The 27,368-nt window shown below is 44.4% G+C and overlaps 1 protein-coding gene across 1 annotated transcript in view; it reads right to left on the bottom strand.

Annotated features, from left to right (window-relative positions):
* LOC115656566 (regulator of G-protein signaling 5) overlaps positions 1-27,368 on the bottom strand; it is a 72,466-nt gene that overhangs the window by 28,155 nt on the left and 16,943 nt on the right. Inside the window, exon 2 of the mRNA XM_030573412.1 lies at positions 24,869-24,979. Within this exon, the coding sequence (XP_030429272.1) occupies positions 24,869-24,979 (111 nt within the window). The remainder of the gene's footprint in view (positions 1-24,868; positions 24,980-27,368) is intronic.

Genomic DNA, 27,368 nt, shown 5'->3' with positions numbered 1-27,368 from the left:
AGTTCTTGAACAGCCTTCCAAGGGGAGCCCTGGGGCTAGGTTCCAGTGGAAACCTAACTGGATTCAAGACTGAGCTTGATATGTTTATGGAGGGGTTGGTATGATAGGATGGCCTATAATGGCATGTAGCCGATCTGCAAATATCTCCAATGGTTAGTGATAGGACACTAGATTGGGAGGGCTCCGAGTTACTACAGAGATTTTTTTTCCAGGTGTCTGGATGGTAGATCTTGCCCATATGCTCTGGGTCTAATTCAGTGGTCCCAAAACTTTTTTAAGTTCTGCCCCCTCACCCTTAATGTAATTTTCTCACACTCCTGGGAGCAGCTGTCAGGAGCTAGGGCCATAGTCAGGGCCGGAGCTGTGGCTGGGGCCATGGCTGAGAGTGGAGCCACGGCCGAGACTGGAGCCAGAGATGAGGTCAGGAGTGGAGCCAGGCCACATTCAGGAGCCAAGGGCTGAAGGCTGATGCCAGGCCTGAGTGATCATGAGCTAAACAAAATGGAACAAGAAAAATAGATCCTTGATTTCAAAAAGGCAAACTAAAAAATTAAGGGAATTAGTTAGGGCAGTGGACTGGGCTGAAGAATTTAAGGATCTCAATGTGGAGGAGGCTTGGAATTACTTTAACTAAAAGTTGCAAAAGCTTTCTGAAGCCTGCATCCCAAGCAAGGAGGGGAAAAATGATAGGGAAGGTTTACATACCAAGCTGGATGAATAAACATCTCAGACAGGTGATTAATAAAAAGCAGAAAGCCTACAAGGAGATCAAAGATAATCTAGGTATGTCCAAACATCTAAACAAGTACTTTGCTTTAGTTTTTAATATGGTTAATGAGGCAATTAAGCATATTGGCAGGGTGGCTAATGGAAATGAGGATATGGAAATAGAAATTACCACGTCAGAGGCTGAAGTCAAACTCAAACATCTTAGGTACTAAATCAGGAGCCCTGGATTATCTTCATCCAGGAGCATTAAAGGAACTGGCACATAAAATTGCAAGCCCAATAGCAAGAATTTTTAACAAATCTGTAACCTTGGGAGTGGTACCATCTGACCAGAGAATTGCTAATATAGTTCCTATATTTAAGAAAGGTAAAAGATGATCTAAGAAACTACAGGCCTGTTAGTTTGACCTCAGTTTAATGCAAGGTCTTAGAACAAATTTTGAAACAGAAGATAACTGATTTTTTAGACAAAGGAATCACAGTCGATCTAATCTACCTGGATTTCAGTAAGGCATTTGATACAATTCCACACAGGAAATTAGTAGTTAAATTGGAGAAGAAGGAGATTAATATGAGAATTGAAAGGTGGATAAGGAACTGGTTAAAAGGGAGACTACAACGGGCCACACTGAAAAGAGAACTGTCAGGCTGGAGGGAGGTTATTAGTGGAGTTCCTCAGAGATTGGTCTTCGGACCAATCTTATTTAACATTTTTATTACTTACCTTGGCACAAATGGTGGCAGTGTGCTAATAAAATTTGTGGATGACACAAAGTTAGGAGGTATTGCCAATATGGAGGAGGACCAGAATATCATACAAGAAGATCTGGATGACCTTGAAAACTGGAATAATAGAAATGGGATGAAATTTCATAATGCAAAGTGCAAGGTCACGCACTTAGAGACTAACAAAAAGAATTTTTGCTATAAGCTGGGGATGTTGGAGTGGAAGTGACAGAGGAGGAGAAAGACCTACGTGTATTGGTTGATCAGAGGATAACTGAGCCATCACTGTGATGCAACTACGAAAAATGCTAATGCAGTCCTAAGATGCATCAGGTGAGGTATTTCCGGTAAAGATAATTAAGTGCTAGTATCGTTGTACCAGGCACTGGCGATACCTCATCTGGAATACTGTGCTCAGTTCTGATCTTCCATGTTTAAGAAGTGTTAATTCAAACTGGGACAGGTGCAGAGAAGGGCTACGAGGATGATTAGAGGAATAGAAAACCTGCTTTACGAGAAGAGACTCAAAGAGCTTGGCTTATTTAATTTAACCAAATGAAGGCTGAGGGAAAATGTGATTGTTCTCTCAAAATATGTCAGAGGGATAAACACCAGGGAAGGAGAAAAGTTAAGAGTCAAATTAAGCGCTAAATGTTGATGTAACCCACACGCCTCATAGTGGTGGTGTTCTGTCCCATCTAGTTGGGGCTCGTCCGGGATTCCGACTGGGAAGACTCTGAAGCTCTGTACGTGCTTCCTCAGCTAGGGAAAATATGTAGGCCACAAACCTTCTGTGTGTGTTGCTCTGTCCCATCAGTGGCACTGAAACCACTTAGAGAGTAATTAGTGAGTCTGCTCTACAGCCTTAGCTAACAGCCAGTTGGCTTTTCATAGAATCATAGAATATCAGGGTTTGGAAGTGAACTCAAGAGGTCATCTAGTTCAACCGCCTGCTCGAAGCAAGACCAGTCCTTAGCTCGTGCGGTAGAGGCTCATGCACTAAGCTCCAGAGATTCCAGGTTTGATTCCGTCCGCCAATGACCAGGGTTTGGTGGCGTTACATTGATACAAGAATAAATGGATTTAAATTGGCCATCAACAAGTTTAGGCTTGAAATTAGATGGTTTTCTAACCATCAGAGGAGTAAAGTTCTGGAACAGCCTTCCAAGGGGAGCAGAGGAAGGGGGAGTTGAAAAACCTAACTGGCTTCAAGACTGAGCTTGATGAGTTTATGGAGGGGATGATATGATGAAACTGGTTACAGAGGCAAATGGCCCCTCTGCAATTGTTTGTAGCAAATATCTCCAATGGCTGGTGATGGGATACTAGATGGGTAGGGCTCTGAGTTACTTCAGAGAATTCTTTCCCAGGTGTCTGGTTGGTGGGTCTTGCTGACATGCTCAAGGTCCAAAAGACCAACAGATATGGGGTCATGAAGGAATTTTACCATGGATCAGATTGGCAGAGACCCTGGGAGTTATCACCTTCCTCTGCAGCATGGGTCACTTGCATGTTTAAACTAGTGTAAATGATGGATTCTCTGTAACTTGAAGTCTTTAAATCATGATTTGAGGATTTCTGTAGCTCAGCCAGAGGTTAGGCTCTATTTCATGAGTGGGTGAGGTTCTGTGGCCTACAATGTGTAGGAGATCAGGCTAGATGATCATGATGGTCCATTCTGGCCTTAAAGTCTATGAAAATGCCCTAGCACCACTGCTTCACTGGGGGAAGGGTGTGGAGCCACCATGGCCTCTTCTCCTGCACCTGTTCGTGCTGAGAATGTACTCTGTGCTGGGGGCATTCCCTGAGATTGTGTGTTGTGTACTCTTTACACTGGAATGGACTCAGCCCAACCATGGTCCTGACTGCAATCAGGCTCACCTAATCCAGCAGATTAGAAAATGCAGCAGATATTAGGGCACATGGGCAAGCACAGAAGGGAAACAGGAGGAAGGGGCTCAGGAGCAGAGACGGCAAACAATGCAACGGGGCTGAGTTTACTGGAATAAATTATCTAATATTATCTACTGACTTCTTGCTCATTTCCTTACAGGCAGGGCTGGAAATGCTGCCTATGGTTAAGGTTACCCAACACTTCCCACTATAAGACTGTCTTCTGTTGCTTATAACTTTGTTAAACGTTAACCATTTGGGCTAAAATTTTCAATGCCAATTGTCTGCCTTGGGCTGCATACTTTTGGGGAGTTTCATCTGAAACAGTTCAATAGTTTCTGAGAATGACAAAACAAGGAGTAATGGTCTCACGTTGTAGTGGGGAAGGTTTAGGTTGGATATTAGGAAAAACTTTTTCACTAGGAGGGTGGTGAAGCACTGGAATGGGTTACCTATGAGGGTGATGGAATCTCCTTCTTTAAAGGTTTTTAAGGTCAGGTCAGGCTTGACAAAGCCCTGGCTGAGATGATTTAGTTGGGAATTCGTCCTGCTTTGAGGAGGGGGTTGGACTAGATGACCTCCTGAGGTCCCTTCCAACCCTGATATTCTATGATTCTATGAATGAGATTAGGGAAAACATGCTAAAATTGTCACAACTGTTTTTGAGAATCTCTTGTGCCTTCATGCTTTGGAGCAGTGATATGAAATTTGGCTGGGGATCACCCTGGTGTCAGGGAGATGGCTTTTGTCTCCATGAAAATCTGCACAATTTAGCTGTAGTTATAAGCTTTTGGAAAATGCCATTTGCAAATACGTAGTAGATATTTGTTAGAGTTTTTGGCAGCTATATTCTCCAGAGATTCCATCTGCACTGAGCATGCTTCATCCCCTCATGACCCCAACATGTGGCTGGACTGTACAAGCACCATCCTCCAAAGACTTATCTCTGCAGTTGATATTCCCAGTTGCTGGAGTGCAGTGTGGTGCTGGGCACTATCTCGCCTGTGCTCTCAGTGCCCTCCCTCAATGGCACCCAGGCAGTTAGGAGGAGCAGGGGTATACAGTCTGACAGTGCTATAGAGGGGTGAAAAGTGGGTAGGATGGGGCAGAGTTACTGACCTACTGAGATAGGGAGGAAGCAGTAGACATGATATATCTTGATCTTAGTAAATCTTTCAACACAGTCTCACATGAGAGTTTCATAAGCAAATTAGGGAACTGTAGTCTAGATGAAATTACTATCAGGTGGGTGCACAGCTGATTGAAAGACCATATTCAAGGAGCAATTATCAATGGTTCACTGTCAAACTGGGAAAATGTATCTAGTGGGGTTCCACAGGGATAACTCTTTGGTCCTGTACTATTCAGTATTTTCATTAATGACTTCAGGAATGAAATGGAGAATATGTTTATAAAATTTGCATATAGCATAAAGCTGGGAAGGGGTGCAAGCACTTTGGAGGACAGGATTAGAATTCAAAATGACCTTGCTAAATTGGAGAACTGGTCTGAATTCAACAATGTGAAATTCAATAAAGCTAAGTGCAAAGTACTTTACTTAGGAAATAATCAAATGCATAACAACAAAATGGGGAATAACTGGCTAGGTGCTGAAAAAGATCTGCGAGTGATACTCGGGGTGAAAGTAACTTACAGGATTTACCGGTACTGCCGGACTCCTGAGGGGGGTGGCCTCATCCGGAAGAGGCGTGGCCTCTCAAGATTTAAAGGCCCTGGGGCACCAGCTGTGGCTGGGAGACCAAGGGCCTTTAAATCAGCCAAGGGCTCCCAGCTGAAGAGGTCACTGGGAGCCCCCCAGGGCTCAGGGGCAAATTAAAGGGCCTGGGGCTTCGGCTGCCAAGGGGAACCCCAAGCTTTGATGGGCTAGGGCAGGAATTTAAAGGACTCAGAGCTCCTGCCACTGAGGGGAGCCTCGAGCCCTTTAAATCCTGGCCTCAGCCTGACCACCAGAGCCATGGCTGGGATTCAAAGGGCTCTGGGCTGCCCACAGCCGTGGGGAGCTCTGAGCCCTTTAAATCTCAGCCGTGGCCTGGATTTAAAGGGCTCTGGGCTGCCCGCAACCACAGGGAGCTCTGAGCCCTTTATATCCCAGCCACAGCTGGAATTCAAAGGGCTCTGGGCTGTCCACGGAAATGGGCAGCCCAGAGCCTTTTCAATCCCCGCTGTGGAAGCCAGTGCAGTCCAGTATGGCGTACTGGCTCTTGCTGGTACGCAGTACCGGACTGGACTGGCTTACTTTCACCTCTGGTGATACTGGATCACAAATTAAATATGAGTCAACAATGTGATGCAGTTGCAAAAAATGCTAATATGATTCTGGGGTGTATTAATAGGATTGCATATTCAAAATTCTGGAGCTAATAGTCCTGTTCTACTTGGCACTGGTGAGGACTCAGCTGGAGTACTGTGTCCTGTTCTCAGCACCACATTTCAGGAAAGATGGAGACAAATTGGAGACAGTTCAGAGAAGAGCAACAAAGGTGATAAAATGTTTAGAAAGCCTGGCCTAGGAGGAAAGGTTAGAAAACCTGGGCATGTTTAGTCTTGAGAAAAGAAGACTGAGGGCGGAGTTGATAACAGTCTTGAAATATGTTAAGGGCTGTTATTAAAGGGGATTGTGATCAATTATTCTCCATGTCCACTGAAGGTAAGACAAAAAGTAATAGGTTTTATCTGCAGGAAGTATATTTACATTAGATATTAGAAAAATCTTTCTAGCTCAGGGTAGCTAAGTTCTGGAACAGGCTCCAAGGGAGGCTGTGGAATCCCCATCATTAGACGTTTTTATGAACAGAATGAACAAACACCTGTCAAGGATGGTCTAGGTTTACTTCAGTGCAGGGGGCTGGACTTGATGACCTCTCAAGGTCCCTTCCAGCCCTACATTTCTATGATTCTATGGGGAATCATCATTGTGTGGGGGAATTTCTAGTGGGTTTCCACATGGATCAATTCTAGGTATGGCACTATTGAACATTTTTGTCAGTGATCTGGAAGTAAATGTAAAATCACTTCTGATGTTTGTGGATGACACAAGGATTAGAGGAGTGGTAAATAATGACAAGATAGGGCAACCGTACAGGATGATCTGGATCTCTTGGTAAGCTGGGCCCTCCAAATGTATTAATATGTATTGTAACATAGCCAAATGTAAGGTCATTCATCTAGGATTCAGGACTGCGGGCCATATCTACAGAATGGGGGATTTTGCCTGGGAAAACAGTAACTCTGAAAAGCATTTAGGGTTCATAGTAGACAAGTAACTCAACATGAGCTCCCAGCGTGATGCTGTGACAAAAAGGGCTAATGCAATCCTTGGATGTATAAACAGGAGAGTAGTGAGCAGGAGCAGAGAGATGATTTTTTTCTTTGTGTGCGGCATTGATGAGTGATACTGGAATACTGCATCCAGTTCTGGTGTCCACATTTTAAAAAGGATGATGAAGAATTGGAGAGGGTGCAGAAAGGAGCCACAAAAATGATTCATTAGCTGCAGAAAATGCTTGACTGTGAAACACATAAACTGTTAAGCTTATCGGAAAAAAAGATGTCGAGGTTACTTTATTACAGTGTATATGTATTATAATGTGGAGAACATACAAGGTCCTAATGGACTCTATAATCGAGCGGAGAAAGGCAGAACAAGAACCAATGGCTGGAAGTTAAAGCCAAACAAATTCAAATGAGAAGTAAGGAACAAATTATTAATAGTTAGGGTGATTAACCACTGGAACAAACTATCAAGGGAGGTGGTGGACTCTCCATCTCTTGATGGCTTCAAATCCAGATTGGATTCCTCTCTGGAAGAGACTTTAATCAAACACAAGTTATCTGGGCTCAACCCAAAGGTAACTGGGTGAAATTCTCTGGCCTGTGCTATACAGGCGGTCCAAATAAATGGTTTTGTGGTCCCTTCTGGCCTTAAAAATGTATGAATCTATAACAATGAATCTATCAAATGGTATAACAAAAGGGAAGAGTCAAGCTTTATGGGTGCATTAATTCAAGATTTGCAGATTTTGACATTTGTTTAACATTGATAAATTAATAGTGTTGATGTAATATACCTAAACTTCTATAAAGTATTTAATTTGGCATTGCATGCTATTTTGATTAAAAAATTAGAATGATAGAAAATTAACCTGGCTCACATAAGTGTATACAAAACTGGCTAACTGATAGATGGCTCAAAATATGATGGTAAATGGAGAATCATCATCAAATGGGTGTGTTTCTAGTGGGGTCCTGCAGGGATTGATTTTGCCAGTGGTCCTCAAACTGTGGGGCACGCCTCCCTAGGGAAGCACAGAGGAATGTCTGGGGGGCACAGGAGGCCCAGGACAGCCCTCTGGGGGTCAGCGAGGGAGCACTACCCAGCCCTGTTCTGCCCCCAGTTTCACTCCGGCCCTGGCCCCAGTCTCAGCCACATGGACACTAAAAGTCCAGTTATCTGTAGTAACTGCCCTCTGCCACCAGGGGGTGGGAAAAGCAGCTGCTGCTGGAGCTTGGCAGGAGCACTCAGGGACAGCTCCCCTGTCCTGCCATGAGCAGAGCTCCCCCTCCTTCGCCCAGTCCAACTCCCCCCCCTCGCTCCCTAAGCACAGCTCCCTCTCTGCCTTCCTGTGCCACTCACACCCCGCACCTCTTGCCCTGGCTCCCTGGGGGGGGGGTACCAGGTAAGAGAGGGGCAAGATTGAAAAAGTTTGGGAACCACTGCTCTAACACTGTTTAACATTAACATAAAGAACTGGAAGAAAACATTAAATCCTCACTGATAAAGTTTGCAGATGACACACAAATTGGGAGAGTAGTAAATAATAAAGAGGACAGGTCACTGATGCAGAGCAATCTGGATCACTTGGTAAGCTGGATTCAAGCAAATATATGTTTTAACATAACTAAGGGAAATGTGTACATCTAAGAACAAAGAATGTTGGCCATACAGGGTCTCTATCCTGTGAAGCAGTGACTCTGAAATAGATTTGGGATGTGTGGTGGATAATCAGCTGCACGCAGGGCTGGTGCAACCATTTAGGCAACCAAGGCGGTCGCCTGGGGTGCTGGGATTGGAGGGTGCCATTTTCTTTGGCAGCGACCATGGCGGCCAAATCTTCGGCTGTCCCGGTCGCCGCCAGCATTTAGGTGGAGGAAGTTGGGGCAGGGGAAAGCAGGGAGTGCCGCCTGCAGCAAGGATGGGGGGGGAGCGGCACGCAAGGGAACTCTTCACCCCAGCTCACCCCTGCCCCGACTCCTCCCCGAGCATGCCGTGGCTGCTTCACTTCTCCCACCTCCCAGGCTTGCAGCGCCTAAGCTGATTGGAGCCGCAAGCCTGGGAGACGGGAGAAGTGAAACAGCGATGGTGTGCTCGGAGTGCTCATGCTTGTGCGCGGAGCAGGGGTGAGCTGGGGCGGGGGGCGTGGGGAGCTGCCACAAGGGGGTGTGCCTCAGGGCATAGGGGGGAGTTGCCGTGGGGGGAGCGCCTCAGGGTGGGGGTGCAAGGTGCAAGTTTTGCCTAGGGCAAGAAACATCCTTGCACCGGCCCTGGCTGCACATGAACTCCCAGTGTATGCTATGGCCAAAACAGCTAATGAAATCTTTGGATGCGTAAACAGGGGAATCTAGACTAGGAGCAGAGAGGTTATTTACCTCTGTATTTGGTACTGGTGTGGATGTTGCTGGAATGTTGTGTCACGTCTGGTATCCACAATTCAAGAAGGATGTTGATAAATTGGAGAGGGTTCAAAGAAGAGCTACGAGAATGTCTAAAGGATTAGAAAACCTGTATTACAGTGATATATTCAAGAAGCTCAATTTAACTTAACAAAGACAATGTTAAGAGGTAACTTGATCACGGTCTGTAAGTACCTACTTGGGAGACAAATATTTAATAATGGGCTCTTCAATCTAGCAGAGGAAGATCTAACACGATCCAATGGCTGGAAGTTGAATGTAGAAAAATTCAGACTGGAAATAAGGCGTACATTTTTAAAAGCGAGGGTAATTAACCACTGGAACAATTTACCAAAGGTTGCAGGGGATTTTCCGTCACTGATATTTTTTAAAACAAGACTGGACGTTTTCCTAATAGATCTGCTGTAGAAATTATTTGGGGCAGTTCTCTGGCTGGTGATATACAGGAGATCAGACTAGATGATCACAGTGGTCCTTTCTGGCCATGGAATCTATGAATCTACTAATTTTTTATGTTTAACCTTAACATCGAATTTCCTGGGTTTCTAATGTCTGGGTTTGGGATAATCGCAACAATGCTGGAATGTGTTTTCCCTGAATTACCAAAGTGCACTCTCACCCAGAGCTCCCATTTAACATAGTTTTCATCTGGGAATAAAGATGAAGTTTCCCTAAAGTTTCCACTGTGGCCAGAAGTTGGAATATGAGCAATGGGATGGCCCCTCCTCAGTTCCTCATGCATTCATCTGATTTATCTGAGAATCCTGTGTCCTCAACCCCCCTCTGAATCAGAAAGGGGGAGTGTGCAGGGGGGTGGGACAAATCATTTCAGTTCTCAGTTCTCTACACTGTGGTGTGGGGCTGCTATCTTGCACTCCCACAGCCTGCCTGTCCAGTTCCCATGCCCTGCTGCAGTGCAGGACACAAGGGATGACTCACTCACTTTCTCTCTCTCTCTTTCTCAAGTGAACATGAACACCACGGTTCAGTTTTTAAGCCTTTTGGGAAGTAAAAGACTAATGAGATCCTGCCTGTGAAAAGTACTGAAATGGCAGGGGGTGGGGACAGTACTGCTTCTCAAGAGTGGCAGCATAAACTGTCCTAGCCATGGCCTCAGTTTGATTTCCCGCCCCCCCCCCCCCATTTCTGGAGTGACCTTCCTGTTAGGCCCCTCCAGCAGGTAGGGAAAGAGACTGCAGTGTTAGGGCAACTTCTCTGTGCATCACATTGAATCACAGATCCATTGACTGGGAGATGGGCTAGAACAAAGCCCCGGATCTGAACTCATGATGTGGAGCCAAACTTCCTAGAGAATTGAACAAAATGCCTGAATCCAAACAGCATATTTTAACTGGAGTGGGGGAGGGTTGGGAGAGCAATTATCTGGATCCATATTTCAACCTCCTCAGTGTTCAAGATGCTCAGATTTTGATGTGTGTGTGTGTAGGAACTGACAGCCTCTGTGTGTGTGTGACTCAACCTACATTTATGCACTCATTACAGCATTGCATTTGATAAATATGGATGATTGCCAGTGGGCCAGGTTATCTCTTAGTTCTTTGCCATTCCCATTTTTCCAACCTGTCTGCTGGTTTGTCTTTCTGGGTACATCTACACTGGAGCTGGACAGGATCAAGCTAATGCGCTAAAAATAGCAGGGCAGCCACAGTGGTGGGAGCAGTGGGAGGAGCCAGCTGTCCTAAACCCTAGATACATAACTAGTTCCTTCCACCCTATGCACCACTGTGGCTATGCTGCTGTTTTTGGTGTATTAGCTTGATCATAGCTAGTGTGGGTACATCTCCTCAAGCTGGGACTCAAACCGCCACCTCCAGTGGACATAGACTGTGTCAGGGGCAGTGCCGTTAGCGTTGCCAGTTTTGGTTGGATGTATTCCTGTAGGGTTTAATCACATGACATAATCTTTAATTAAAGATTCATCTTTAATTTCTGGAGATGCCAGGACAATCCTGGAGGGTTGGCAACCCTAAGTACTGTGTCTCATGTTTGTAAGCACCTGGCACAACCAAGAAGCTAATAAATAGTAACAGTAAAGTACCTAAATTAATGTGAACTAGGGCTCCTAGAGTTTGCACCTGCAGCATCCATGCAGGAAAGTTATAATACAACACTTTGGCATGGGCTGCAGTTCACACCATTGTAGTCTTCACTGGGGGACCTGTGTAGCGATTCCCTATGATGCAGCCATCCCTGGGTTGCAGCACGGCAACCATCAGAGCAGCCATACTCCATAGCAGTTTAGGCAAGGAAGTGAAGAATACCAGTGTCAAGCTGTCCTGCAGTGGCTCAAGAGCATGGGTACCAACCTCAGGGCAGACTGTTAAAAAGCAGGGCAAAAACCTCTAACTGGCTGTGAGTTTTGTACTTAGATTTCACCAATCAATTATCAAGTGTGAACTACTGAAGTACTATACCAGCCTTAACACAGTCACAGTCCCTTTCGGCACTCCACTCTATCTTGCCACTCAGGTAGGCTTTTCTTTGTGATAAATGGTCCCTTACTCTGAAGATCACAGCAATAGTCAGGTTACTCTGAGTCCCAAAAGACCAGTCACTTACCTCAGGTCAATTGTACCTTAGATCTCTCATCAAAGACAATGTTCTAAACTAACTAAAGATATATTAACTAGGATTTAAGTCTTAGGTTTTAAAAGGTAATAGAAGCTTCTATAATAAGCAAGCTCTATATGTCCTTTAGGGCTAACAGAGGCCAAGCACTGGGGATCTTTTGCTTATGTTTAGGCCATATCTACACTACAAACTTAGGCTGACACAAGTTATGTCAGCATAAAGCCACCACAGTGAATGCATACATGTGCACGTGCATACCTGGCTCCTTATGTTGGCAGTCCATGTGCAACTTGCCACCATCAAGCGCAATGTCTTTTGGGAAATTTTGGTAGTATATGATGGGGCCAAAATGAGTTGCGCAGGAGTGACTGGTAGCATGGGGTCAACTTCCCATTTTGCAGCTGACCTCATTCCATCATGTTATCTGTATCCCATAGTTTTCACATCTTTTTCTCAAAATCCCACAAACTCACATGGCCCTCCTTGCTGTCCGCCATCTCTGACAGAAGCATGGAACCTTTACAGCTCTTCAGTGTTGTCATGAACATTGCAAGCAGAGAGCACACAATCCTGCAGCATTTGCAGAGCCACAAGAAGAACTGAATCAGTGTGGAACATGACAATTTATTGGAAGACAGGTTGCTGTGGGACATAGTGAGAATCAATTCAAGTTTATTGGTGGTGTTCATAGTGCAGCTGAAGATGGTGGAGCCCAAGAAATAAGCACTGACTTCTGGGATTGTCTCATAATGCAGTTTTGGGATAATGAGCAGTGGTTGCAGAACTTTTGGATGAGCAAGGCCACATTCCTGGATCTGTGCACTAAGCTTGTCCCAGGCCTCCCATGCAAGGAGATCAAAATGAGGGCTGCATTGACGTTGAAGAAGCAATTGTTGATTACACAGTAGAAACTTGCAATGCCATATTGCTACTGGTCAGTCGGGAATCAATCTGGAGTCAGAAAATCCACCATGGAGGTCATTATCATGCAGGTGTGCAACCTTATGCTACAGAGAACTGTGACTCTTGGCAATGTGCAGGACATAGTGCATGGATTTGCAACAGTGGGATTCCCAAACTGCAGTGGAGTGATAGCACACATATTCCTATTTTGATACAAGATCTGCTTGCCATAGAGTACATCAACACAAAGGGGCTGCTTTTCTGTCGTTATGCAAGCACTGGCAGATAACTGAGGAAGGTGTATGATGCTTGCATCTTTAAGAATACAGGACTTTTCAGAAAGCTGCAAGCAGGGACTTTCTTTTCTGACCTGAGGATTACCATTGGGAATACTGAAATGTCAGTAGTCATCCTAGGTTGCCCAGCCTACTCCTTGCTCCTCTAGCTTACGAAGCCATACCCAGATCACCTCAACAGCACCAAGGACCAGTTCAACCCCCAACTCAGCAGGTACAGAATGACAGTTGAATGTGCCTTTGGTCATTTGAAGGGAGGCTGGCATTGTTTACTCACAAGTCTGGACCTCTATTAGAAAAATATCCCAATCTCAAAGCTGTCTGCTTTGTCCTACATAATACCTAGGAAGCAAAGGGTGGAAAGTTTCCCTGAGGGTTGTGGGTGGAGGAAGTGCAGTGGCTGTCTGCTGAGTTTGAACAGCCAGACACAAGGTCTATTAGAAGAGCTCAAAGTAGAGCTATTTGGCTCAGAAAGGCTTTGAAAGACCATTTTAACAATGAGCCTGTTGAGGCTGAATCCCCACTCTGACACCTCAAGTGCAGGAAGCGTGGGCCTGTAAGGATTTTAAAAATTAATACTTGCCACTCCAGGCTTGTATTACACTCCCAAGGTTACAGCTTCTCTCTGACCTTGGCTCGGTAAACACTGCCACCACACAAATGCAAAAAAACCTCCTTTGAACCCAGGAAGGAGCACTTGGGAATTCCTCCCTGTGGAGTACACTCAAGTTCTTTCACTCCCCGCCCCACTTCCGGGGAAAAGCCAAGAAAGAAAACAAAGGAAATTAGCTGTTGCCACCAGCGTATGCACAAACAGCATATGCACAAACCTCTTAGGACACCAAAAATGCAGTCCTGTTCTTTAAAAAGGTAAATTTTATTAAAAACAAAAAGGAAAAAAATACATCTGGAACTTAGCCTTTTGCTAGATTTTAAAAGAGCAATTCCAAAAATCAAGCACTGAAACTAGCTTTCTTGGGGGTTCAGCTTAAAGGTTTCAAGCAAACAAAAGCATCAGGGGTTAGCACAGAGGAGATCCACAAGCCAAAATAAAAATAAACCTAATTCTGTCAAATTAAACATTCCCTGTCCAAATAATTTCTTCTAGGTATGGAAGATGAATTTTCATACCTGGTTCAAGTCTTACACAGCATTGCTGCTCAGTGTCTCCTCCAGAGAACAACAGACAAAGGGAAAGTTTCTTTCCCAATTTTAAAAAGTTCTACCTCCCCACTGGCTCTTTTGGTCAGGTGCCCACTCCTTTCTTTTACCTGTGGGCTTGTTAATGCTTTACAGGTAAAGCAAGCAGAGAACAGACACCAAGAAGGATTTTACAGCTAACTGGCTGGCTGAGTGTTCATAAGGGAGATTCCCCCACCCACCCCCTTCAGTTATCACAGAGCCACAGTAATGCGTTTGGTTGCCTGATAGGAATTGTGTGGTGATTGCTGTACATGTAGGAATATAACATTGTCAATACATCTATTAATTTTGTTTGGGCTTATCCTATCAGTTGTGTCACATTGTCAGTAACAAGTAATTGGTTGCTTCAGATCTGCCAAGTACTTAGGAGCAGATGTGGCAAACTAATAAAGAGGAGTTATTTTTTTCAACAATAGAAATTTATTTTGTAAAAGAATTGTCAAAAAATGAAACTGTAAAATATTAAAACAAACACATTTAGAACTTAATAAAACTTAACAAATTCAGAGAACAGAATTGATGAGGAGGAAGGAACATCTGTGTCCATTTCAGCTACACGTACATCAGTGGTGGTTTTCATAGGTTAATATACATGAAACTGTGATGTCCCTCTGGATGGAGTGGTAGGGGTAGTGCTGTGACCCCTGATGCCATGTGGAATGTTGAGAGGGGCATATGGTTGTCCTGATACTAAATTATCAATGGGCTGCAGAGGGAGGCAAGGCCCACTCCGTCCAAATCTGAAGCATCTGTGTTTGCAGCCTGAGAAGCCCCATTATGGCCTGGTGTGGCTCCCTCTCCTTCTTGGTGTCTGTTCTCTGCTTGCTTTACCTGTAAAGGGTTAACAAGCCCACAGGTAAAAGAAAAGGAGTGGGCACCTGACCAAAAGAGCCAGTGGGAAGGTATTGGGAAAGAAACATTCCCTTTGTCTGTTGTTCTCTGGAGAAGGAGACACTGAGCAGCAATGGGTCTTTCTCCTCTCCACCTTCTCCTTCTCCAGGCTGTCCGCAGTGTTCATCCTCCAGGTCCTGTACTCATGGTCCAATGCAGCACTGGCTTGCAGGATCTCATTGAACATGTCATCCTAAGGACTCTTCTTTCTCTTCCTTATCTGGCTCAGACATTCCATGGGTATGGAGGAGGAGACCCTGAAGGCTCCGCTGCAGATAAAACATGCAGAGGTACCATTGTCAGTCTGTTCATTACGGAAAGCAAAACTTAAGATGCAGAACTCACTCCCCTTGCTCCCCTAACATTTTAAGCACTACTTACTAACTCCTGCTTGAGATCGCATGCACAGAGCACCAGTCACAGCACCAGCCATGGTAAGTATAGCTGCTGGGGGGGGTGGGGAAATGAGGAGGGAATTGCTCAGTTACATGAATCCAGTGGTCCAGGGCAATGGCACTGAATACTGGAACCATTTTCCACAAGCGATGGTGCTAATCTGCTGAGGGTAGCAAAGGCAGAGAGAGCACAGCATCCTGAAGCTGCTCAAGATTGTATGCTACTAGCCTCTGTACTGCAATGATGCCCGCTGAGAAACTGTCGTACTTTGAAATAAGGCTACCAGCCCTAGAAACTTTGCAGAGAGGATTGCAGAGAATTTCCATGGAAGTGTCATTGAGCTCTCACAGGAGAATTCAAGGGACATCCCTGTATACATGAATAAACTGCTCAGCATGCCCTCCCCACCCCAACTCTGGAGGGACAAGAAATGCAGATAGCAACTGTATCTCTCTTGGTTGTACTGCTACCTCTTCTAGCATGAGTAAATTAATGAAAAGTCAGAAGCCGTGTCCTGCTATTTTTTGGGTGCCAACCCTGTAATGGAAAATTTATCTGCACACTTATCCGAGGTTCCTTCCCCTGCATTGGGCTTGCCTGTGCTCAACTGGCTAGACTGTGGTGGAGTCAAAAATATGTTCTGGCACACTGCATAGCTGGATTACCTGGTTGCCTGCCCCCATACCTTTCATCATCTTCCTTGTCCACCTCCTTCTCCTTGCTGTTCACGGCAGGGGTCTGTGACTCAGGGTCCTAGGAGGTATCCACCATGGTGGAGGGGGCTGGAGGGGTCAGTGCTGAGTATGGCATGCAGCTCATTTATTAAAATGTCAGGTCTGCAGCTTGGCACCAGATCAATTGTTGGCCTCCTGGGCTTCTGGTTTGGCCACCGCAGCTCTTTGGCTTTCACTCTGCACTGCTGCTGGTCCCTGTCATGCCCCTTTTCCTGCATCCTCAAGGCAAACTGCTCATAAACGTCGACATTTCTGTTGGCTGGTTCAGAGCTGTGACTGCATAGCCTCTTCTCCTCAAAACCCCAGGAGGTTCAGTATCTCCTGTCTACTCCAGGCAGAAGTGTTTCTGGAGTGTGTACCTGTTATGGTCAGCTGGCCAGTTGCACTCAGCAATGAAGAGCTGCTAGGTGTGTTGGCTAAGGCAGGCAATCAGGAAAAGGAATTTCATAAATGTGTGGGCTTTAAAGGGGAGGTGACTTCTGGTCTACATGACCCTTGGTCGGTGGAGTTCACAATGATGACCAGAGTGATCATTGTACAATCCAGACTAATGATAGAAATGTATGCTCAGAGCCTCTCCTGGACAATACAAAATATTTTAAGTCTGTTATTCCTTAAAGGTAATAATATATCACCTTATCATCTCAAATAGTTATTCAGACACTTCAATTTAAACACACGGGATTAGACAGAACAATAAAACATGTTTATTAACTACAAAGAGAGATTTTGAGTACAAGTTATGAGGCATAAAAGTCAGAAATGGTTACAAGAAAAATACAGATAAGACTTTTCTGTTACCTAATTTAATGAACTAGATCAGATTCAAGCAATGTTTCTCACACGTTTTCAGATGATACCTTACAAAACATGGCTTGTACAAAATTATCACAATAGTGTGTATGGTGTGAAAATGGACATATTCAGTCACAATGCAACACTGTGGGATAGCAGCTGGAGGACAGTTAAGGTTGACATAAGTAATGTAATGTCTACACTTCCATTGTGTCAACCTAAGTACATCAGCAGTGGCTCTTAGGCTCGGGGAGGTAGTGTTCCCATGTCAGTTTAACCGGGCACTTATATTGGTGGGAGAGACATGCACAGCTAGGTTGACATAAGCCACCTTGCATCAAATCTAACTTTGTAGTGTAGACCAGGCTTCGGTAATTCTTACCCCTCTGAGGCCAAGCAGCACAAAAGGTACAATTCCTCCTTGTTAGGGCTTTTTATCCCTTTTCCCCTTCTGCTTCGATTTGCAAGTTCAGCTGCTGGGAGGAATTCAGTTGCATGTCTCCTTCCCAAGGGTCAGGGGACAATGGTGGGGAGCAATCAACACAATCTTTTTGCATCTGATGTTCCACAATGATTTGTCTGGTGTTGGTGGGCCTTCTTTTGTTGGACAGAAGATAGCAGCTCCTGTGGCAAACTAGTATTTCACACTTGTTAATTCCTCTCTCATGTCTAGTGATTTACATTTACAGAGCAAATACTTAAATTTTACCTTATAGCAGGTGATACAGATGTTATAAGTGAGATTAACGCATACAGCAATTTACAAGCATTCTATAAAGTCTTAACATTAAGCACATTTTTATAACTCTACTGCCTAGTTCAACAATACTCACACACAGGTGAGCCAGACTGGTTCCAGCTGTGTAATTTGTCAGTATTCAGTTGAGATTTAGGTGCACCTGGTCTGCCATTGTCAAAACCATTACACAGGGCAGTACAATGTGATTACCCCAGTGAGAATCTGCTCAGGCCTCAGGGACTCACACAACAGTATAAGGGATTCTTCCATCACCACAAGGTAAAGACCTATATAAACAGTCATACCCCAGCATCAGGCAGGAGTGGATGCTGAGATGAGAAATGAAAAAACTATCTCCATGCACAGAAAAGGGACTCCAGACAGGTCTGCCAAGCACAGAGCCATTTGTGTTGAGATCCCTTCTTTGTGCCTTTATCCTCATGCAACAGTGTGTAAGTAAAGGATGCTGACTCTGGAGCCCCTAGGCACTCCAGGAGCACAGTGCCCAATTTGTTCCTAATAGCTTGTTAAAATGAGGCTAGTGGTCAATAACCGCAGAACAGCATGACCCAGATTAAATCTCTGAAGGCACATCTGCAGAGTCTGCCAGGTTTTAATTTAACCAGATTGATTCAAGGGTACACAGCCTTGATTCATTTCCCCCGAAAGAGGCCATCAGTTTTTCTTAGAGAATCAGATGCTAATGGGTTTGTTGTGTTCTGATTCCTAAATCTGATGTGCCTCTGGTACAGATGGCAGTCTGTTCTTCAGAGATAAGGCTGGTGCTGATTCGTATTGTAGATTTTCAGGCAGTGGCATCCACCAGAGCTTGTGCCAGGCTCAAAGGTAAATGCAAGGTGGATAATGCTGTATTAATAGTTACCTGTTTCCTTTGTTTCCCAGCTTGTCCTTTGCGGGTCCCAGCCTTTAGCTTTTGTCTTTATTCCTACACACCTTGCTCCCAGCTATGCACTTTGTTATTAATGTATTTTATAAACTCTTTTGCCTCCTAGTCATGTCCAGCCCCATTCTAGTTCACCTAACACCCCTCAGCATGAAAGTAACCTTGTCTAAGCTCCCCACACAGGCATGTGCAATTGTTCACCCAGATGCTACAGTGATGGACAGCTATATAATGCCCTAACAGACAAAGGACTTCTGACAGTTCCCTAACAGTAAGCCCCTTGCCAGGGCTCCCAGAGCTCAGCAGCTGCACATGGTGTATGGCAAATGGTTCTCACACAGCACTCCGTGCCTCATGACTGCAACATCTGACAGATGCAGCATGTCACAAGCTCCCACAGTCTAAATTCAGTGACAGCCCCAGCCTCCTGCTCCGTGGGGAAAAAAAAAGAAGACACAGCAGACCCCTCCCAGGGCTGGGCCACTCCTCATCATATAGGGTACGCCATTCTGGACTTTGCTGGACTTCCACCCAGCCACCATCTTATAACCAACAGCCCCTTCTACTCCACCTCTGAATGGGGCCCACTCAGTCTTCAGGGCTCTACAACAGGGGCTGCGCAGAGAAGTATTGCAGGATGAATAGCTAATGGCAGAGTGTGAGGAGATATAAGTTACATTCAAGAAGAATAAGGATTATATATTTGAATTATATATTTGAATTTTATATCCACAAAAACCTAACAAAATCCCTGCCATCTGACAGCAGTAAGTGAGTGCAAAATACACTGTAAGACAATAGCTTTCATCCTTTTAATTGCCTTCTCTCAGACTATTATGAATGGGTAATAAAAATAACAATGTGTAATAATAACAATGCATTACATTTACATCACGCACATCTTGGAAGATCTCAAAGCACTTTGCAGACTTGTTAAAGCAACACTGCAGTGACAGCTATGGTGAAGGAGGCTGAATGTTTCTATTTTAAGCTTCTGTTTTTAATTATTGATACTTTATTTTCTTAAATATTCATATTTTGGGCTAAAATTTTCAAGTTCTGGTCCAAAATTATGAGAGTAGAAGGGAAAATCTCTATTTAAAAAAAAGTAATGATTTTTGTAAACAGCGGGAGTTCTGGAGTATATGGGAAATCAAAAGATGAAATTTGGCAAGATAAGAATACCGAAAGAGCAGAAATTGTCTTTTGGTGTTTTGGGGAAAATCGACTTTGAATATGCCTCATCATTCAATGGACTGTGTGCAGGCTTCTAGAACTCTTGGTATTTATAAATTTATCACCTCTTAATCTTCTCTTGGATTAGGTTCTACAGTCTCACTGTGAGGCAGGTTTTCCAGACCTCAAATTGTTCTTGTAGCTTCTTTTTTTTTTACTTCTTTCCAGTTTACCAACATAATTTCAAACATGGATACCAGAACTGGACACAGTATTCAGTAATGGTCTTGCCAATACTGTACACAGAGGTAACACTGCCTCCCTGCTTCTGCTCAATAGACCCTTGTTCATATATTCAAATATCATATTGATCCTCTAAAGCCACAGTATTGCACTAGGAGCTCACTTGGTTTCCACCATGAACCCATAAGGCCTTTTCAGAGTCACTGCTTTCCAAGGCCTGTAAATGTGACCTGCATTCTCTGTTCCTTGGATGTTTGACCTTGCATTTGGCCATAATGAAACATATGTTGTTCCAATGACGCCACTTTATCAAGAGATCCAAATCTCTCTGTAGAACTCTGTGGAGCAACAACCAGAGGAGAAGCCAACAGAGGGAGTTTGCCTGGAGGGGAGTTCCCACAGAGATTTTTGCCTTTCAGGCTTCTGTGAGCAGTAAATGCAACTTCTAAAGAAGCTCTTAGGAGGAAGACAATATGGATAGTGAGCGATCAGCTGTTGTTGACCTGCACAGGATGTTCCATGCTTGTCTTTCTCCCAGACAATAGAAGTGACTTTGTCTGTACAAAGTGCAAGCTGGTCTCCATATTGGAAGAGAAAGTTAAAGGACTAGAGACCCAAGTACCAACCCTGCACTGTATCAGAGAAAATGAATTTTCTGGATAGACATCAGTGTTTGGTACTGCAGGCACAGCATGCTGAAGAATGAAAATAAAATAGGGAAGAAAATTGGCAGCATGTGACCTCCAGAAGAATAAAGAGGAGAACCCATGTACTCCCAATGCAGACAGAGGTAAGAAACCATTTTCAGGTTCTCTGCACAGGTACTATGGAGGAGAATGGTTTAGAAGGGATCAGAAGGAGACCCCATCAACCAGAAGGCATGAGGTGCATTGTCCTAGGAATGGGGGTTCCATGACCACCACTCCCAAGAGGAAGAGATGGGTAGTGGAGTTGGGGACTCTCTCCTAAGGGGGATGGAGTCATCTACCTGTTGTCCAGACCAGGAAACTTGAGAAGTAGTGGTAGGCATGTGCTATAGATCCCTGGACCAGGAGGATGAGCTAGACGAGGCTTTCTTCAGATGATTAACTGTTTCCAGAACACAGGCCCGATTTCTCATGGGGGATGTCAATCACCCTGACATCTGATGGGAGAGCAATACAGCAGCGCACAGACAATCCACAAAGTTTTTGAAGAATGTTGGGGACAACTTCCTGGTGCAACTACTGGAGGAACCAACCGGGGACCATTCTCCTCTTGACCTGCTGCTTACAGACAGAGAACAATTGGTAGGGGAAGTAGAAGTGGGTGGCAACCTTGGCAGCAGTGACCATGAGGTGATTGAGTTCAGGATCCTGACAAAAGGAAGAAATGAGAGTAGCAAAATATGGACCCTGGTCTTCAAAAAAGCAGACTTTGACTCCTTTAGGGAACTGATGGGCAGGATCCCCCTAGGAGACTAATATGAGGGGGAAGGAGTCCAGGAAAGCAGGCTGTATTTTAAAGAAGCCTTATTGAAGGCACAGGAACAAACCATCCTGATGTGCAGAAAGAATAGCAAATATGGCAGGTGACCAGCTTGGCTTAACAGTGAAATCTTAAACACAAAAACGAAACTTACAAGAAGTGGAAACTTGGACAGATAACTAGGGAGGAGTATAAAAATATTGCTCGAGCATGCAGGGGTGTAATCAGAAAGGCCAAAACACAACTGGAGTTGCAGCTAGCAAGGGATGTGAAGGGTAACAAGAAGGGTTTCTACAGATATGTCAGCAACAAGAAAAAAGGCCAGGGAAAGCATGGGACCTTTAATGAATGGGGGAGGCAACCTAGTGACAGATGATGTGGAAAAAGCTGACGGACTCAAAGCTTTTGTTGGCTCGGTCTGCACAGACAAGGTCAGCTCCCACACAACCGTCCTGGCCAACACAGTATGGGGAGGAGGAGAGCAGCCGTCAGTGATGAAAGAACAGGTTAAGGACTAATTAGCAAAGCTGGACATGCACAAGTCCATGGGTCCAGATCTAATGCATCCAAGGGTGCTTAGAGTATTGGCTGATGTGATTGCAGAGCCACTGGCCATTATCTTTGAAAACTAGTGGCAATCGGGGGAGGTCCCAGATGACTGGAAAAAGGCAAATATAGTGTCCATCTTTTAAAAGGGGAAGAAGAAGAACCCAGAGAACTACAGATGGGTCAGTCTCAGCTCAGTCCCTGGAAAAACCATGGAGCAGGTCCTCAGGGAATCCATTTTGAAGCACTTTGAGGAGAGGAAGGTGATCAGGATTCACCAGGGAAAAGTCATGCCTGACCACTCTGATTGCCTTCTATGATGAGATAACTGGCTCTGTGGATCGGAGAAAGCAGTGGACATAATATATCTTGACTTTAGCAAAGCTTTTGATATGGTCTCCCACAATATTCTTGACAGCAAGTTTAAAAAGTATGGACTGTATGAATGGACTATAAAGTAGATAGAAAACTGGCTAGATTGTCAGGCTCAATGGGTAGTGATCAAAGGCTCAATGTCTAGTTGGCAGCTGGTACCAAGTGGAGTGCTCCAAGTCAGTCCTGGGGCTGGTTTTGTTCAACATCTTCATTAATGATCTAGATGATGGGATGGATTGCACCCTTAGCAAGATTGCAGATGACACTAAGCTGCGGGGAGAGGTAGATACACTGGAGGGTAGGGATAGGGTCCAGAGTGACCTAGACAAATTGGACGATTGGGCCAAAAGAAATCTGATGAGTTTCAACAAGGACAAGTGCAGAGTCCTGCACTTAGGACGGAAAAATCCCATGCACTGCTACAGGCTGGGGACCAATAGGCTAGGCAGCAGTTCTGCAGAAAAGGACCTGGGGATTACAGTGAATGAGAAGCTGGATATGAGTCAGCAGTGTGCCCTTGTTGCCAAGAAAGCTAACGGCATATTGGGCTGCATTAGTAGGAGCATTGCCAGCAGATCGAGAGAAGTGATTATTCTCCTCTATTCAGCAATGGTGAGCCCACATCTGGAATATTGCATCCAGTTTTGGGCCCCCCCACTACAGAAAGGATGTGGACAAATTAAAGAGAGTCCAGCAGAGGGCAACAAAAATTATCAGTGGGCAGAGGCACGTGACTTACGAGGAGAGGCTGAGGGAACTGGGCTTATTTAGTCTGCAGAAGAGAAAAGTGAGGGGGGATTTGATAGCAGCCTTCAATTACCTGAAGGGGGGTTCCAAAGACGATGGAGCTTGGCTGTTCTCAGTGGTGGCAGATGACAGAACAATGAGCAATGGTCTCGAGTTGCAGTGGGGGAGGTCTTGATTGGATATTAGGAAACACTGTTTCACTAGGAGGGTGGTGAAGCACTGGATTGGGTTACTTAGGGAGGTGGTGAAATCTCCATCCTTAGAGGTTTTTAAGGCCTGGCTTGACAAAGCCCTGGCTGGGATGATTTAATTGGGATTGGTCCTGCTTTGAGCAGGGGGTTGGACTAGATGACCTCCTGACATTTCTTCCAACCCTAATCTTCTGTGATTCAATGATTTTAACTCACCTGTTCCCATCATTATTTACCACTTCACCAATTTTTGTGTCATCTGAAAGTTTGACCAGCAAAGATTTTACATTTTCTTCCAGATCATTATTAAAGATAGAGGAGTAGGACCAAGAACAGATTCATGCAGGACCCTACAGAAACACCCACTTTGGATGATGATTCACCACTTTACAGTCTATTTTTGAGATCTATCTGTTAGCCAGTTTTTAAGCCAGTTAATATGTGCTATATTAATTCTTTTTAGTGCTGCTAATTATTTTAACTAGCATGTTATTTAATACTAAGGCAAATGAATTAAATAAATCTCAGTAGTTTGCCAACAATTTGTCAAACCAAATTTGCAATCTCATTAAAAAAATAAAATAAAATAAAATCATGGTTGTTTGAAAGACTTGTTTTCTGTAAAACCATATTGATTGGTATTAATTATGCTGCCATCTATTAATTCTTTTCCACTGTCTCCCATATCAGAGTTTCCACAGTTTTTCCTGTGATTGATGTCAGGGTGATGAGCCTGTAGTTACCCATTCTTATCCTTTTTAAATATCAACACAAAGTAACTTTCCTCCAGTGCTCTGTGACTTCCCCAGAGAAATGCTACTTCTTTCTAGAGGCTTGAGGCCAAGGCCCTGAGTTCTCTTCCCCTAAATGGACCCAGGGCCAGATAACTCAGTGGTTTGAGCATTGGCCTGCTAAAAATTTAGGATTGTGAGTTTAATCCTTAAGGGGACCATTTGGGGATTGATTCTGCTTTGAGTAGAGGGTTGGACTAGATGATCTCTTGAGGTCCCTTCCAACCCTAATATTCTATGTGGGGGCTATCATAGTCTAAAAATCAAATAATTAGAATAATAAAAGTTTCATCCAAACCCAAAAGTATGGCAGAAATGAGTGACAAAGAAGGGGGAAGGAGAATGGAAAAACTTATACATAACAGTAGCTTTCTGCATACATCTATCATGCTTTCTCTATTAGATGCTACAGACAAATTACAACCCCTCAGGTGCCTCATTTTATGAGCAACACATCACTTCACCCAACATGAAAAGCAGCTAGACTGAGGCTGTAGGCCAGAGCTGTTTGATGACACCCAGCTGCTGTTTAGGAAAGGAAGTTGAGAAGAGCACCACATCTAGCTGGAACAGCAGGGAGACATGGTGAGGCACATAGAATTACCCCTCAGAGAACTGACCAGGACATTCTGTTTAGATTAGGCAATGGATTTGAAAATTTAACAGAAAAGCAGAAACAAGCAGCCCTCAGCCACCCAGTAAAACTAAATACCCTTTGAGCCAGTGTGGTTCAGGATAACAGGTCATTCCACTCAGTTCTAATGACCCAGTGTCTCCAGAGTCTGACAAAGCAGCATTGATAAATGGGGAAGTACTCACTTCTGGGCCTTGGCTGGCTTCTCCGGCTTCTCTGTGTATGGGATGATCAGGTCAATAGCCGAGTCAGGCTTCTGGAGAAGCGTGCCCAACTTGGTCTTGATCTCCTTTGCTCTGCAGAGGACAGAAAGCAAGAGTGAAGAGAAGGTGGAGAGAGACTCTTCAGAGTGCATATAAGTGTCTCTTGGCAATGATTACTATGATCATGCATAGTCCTGGCTTGACATAGGTAACTTGCCTCATTTCTCTGTGGGCATAACTGAGAAGGTGAATGGAAGGTTAAATTGTAAATAAGAACATAAGAATGGCCCTACTGGGTCAGACCAAAGGTCTATCTAGCCCAGTAGCCTGTCTTCCGACAGTGGCCAATGCCAGTTGCCCCAGAGGGAATGAACAGAACAGATAATCATCAAGTGATCCATCTCCTGTTGCTCATTCCCAAGTTCTGGCAAACAGAGGCTAGGGACACCATTCCTGCCCACCCTAGCTAATAGCCATTGATGGACGTATCCTCCATGAATTTATCTAGCTCTTTTTTGAGCCCTGTTATGGTCTTGGCCTTCACAACATCCTCTGGCAAGGAGTTCCACAGGTTGACTTTGTGTTGTGTGAAGAAATACTTCCTTTTATTTGTTTTAAACCTGCTGCCTATTAATTTCATTTAGTGACCCTTAGTTCTTGTGTTATAAAAGTTGTAAAAAACACTTCCTTATTTACTTTCTCTACACCAGTCATGATTTTATAGACCTCAATCATATCTCCCCTTAGCCATCTCTTTTCCAAGCTGAAGAGTCCCAGTCTTATTAATCTCTCCTCAGACAGAAGCCGTTCCATACCCCAATCAGTTTTGTTGCCCTTCTCTGAACCTTTTCTAGTGCCAGTATATCTTTTTGAGATGGGGCGACCACATCTGCATACAGTATTCTAGATGTGGGCGTACCATGGATTTATATAGAGGCAACATAATATTTTCTATCCCATTATCTACCCCTTTCTTAAATATTCCCAGCATTCTGTTCGATTTTGACTGCCGCTGCATATTGAGTGGGCTTGACAAACAGTTCCTAGCATGAAGGTGTTGCTGATTATCTTAGCTAGCACAGACATCCTGACTCCAGCATACTATGGACAAGATAAACCTGGAATGTAAAGATCAGGTTCCACATGAATAGCACATGGACAGAGCATGCTGTACACAGGATTGGTTCCTGCAAAGTAACCAAGCCAAGCCAAAACTGTGCGATGTAATGTATAGAAAATGCAATACAATGTGTAAATGTGTGTAAAGGAAGAGGTTGTCTGTGCAACTTTGGATGTGGGTACACCCTATACCCATGCCCTAGGCTTGAGTCTGATCAACTCAGCGTAGCTTCGCTGTATCCCAAATGAAAAAACCTAACTGATGAAATCCAGAGTCCAACTGAATGGTTTGGATCCCAGAGAACTGGATGAAATGTTCTCCCAGAACTCGAAAATGTATTCTGGATAAGTTGAATGGAAAAGGTCTCGGGGGGAATTCCAACATCATGTTTCTACTGAGGAAGGAGGCAGTAGAAATAAGCTTAGAGGGTCTTTCATGTGAGTCCCCAAATCTGTACCTCAGAGTTCATAGTGGGGAAGGAACCCTGACAGGCACATGGTAGGTGTAGCATACAACATACAGAGACACTTGCGCAGAGTTTAACATGTTATTGCATTTTACTGAATCACCAAAGATCTACACAGATCCATAGAACATATATATCCCCTCTCTAGCTCACCCTTTCCTGGTGAATCCCTTGGGGACTATGTGAATTCAGAAAGGCAGGGGCCCCCTGCCTCACCCAGCTCCTGCAGCAATTTCCTTCATATTAAGCTTGTGAAATATGGCAGAACTGAGAGCAGCTTCTGCCCTCTGTAACCTTCCAATCTCCTCTGTTCCATAACTCCATGGTCAGTCTCAGTAGGTGACTACAGAGTCCTACAAGGAAACTTCATTGCTTCATGACCTGTCCCATGATAAATCAGTACTCATGACTGGGAGACAGTTTATTGTTTAGAGTGATTCCATTTCAATGGTCAAGCACTTGAACATCAACAACCCTATTTCTTTATTGTTTTGCGACCCTCCTTTGGAATTCCAGTCCAACATGGAAGCAAACAAACAATAGAGAAGGCAAATGCAGGTTGCAGCTTGGCAATGATATACACAGGGCGTTAATCATCTCACATAGAATTCATAGCTTGCACACACAGATTCCCCAAATCCCCAGGGAAGATTCACTTCACATGAGAGAGCAATGGCTGAGGCAGTCACAGGCCACTATTCTGCGCTACTCCAAATAGGGGCATTTATGCCAGTGAGAAAGAAGTCAGCCCAATGAAGGAGAGGGCTGCTCCCCTGCTCCTCCTCAGACCCCTCAGGGATGTTTTACATGGAATCAAGGTTCTGCACAAGAGGAATGGGGAGTGGCCTGAACTTCAGGGAGTGGAAGTCAGCAGGGAACAGATTTAAACTTCATGG

The sequence above is a fragment of the Gopherus evgoodei genome, chromosome 8, assembly GCF_007399415.2.
Source record: "Gopherus evgoodei ecotype Sinaloan lineage chromosome 8, rGopEvg1_v1.p, whole genome shotgun sequence".
In the NCBI taxonomy this organism is placed as follows: domain Eukaryota; kingdom Metazoa; phylum Chordata; order Testudines; family Testudinidae; genus Gopherus; species Gopherus evgoodei.
This window is presented reverse-complemented; position numbering and strand designations above follow the sequence as displayed.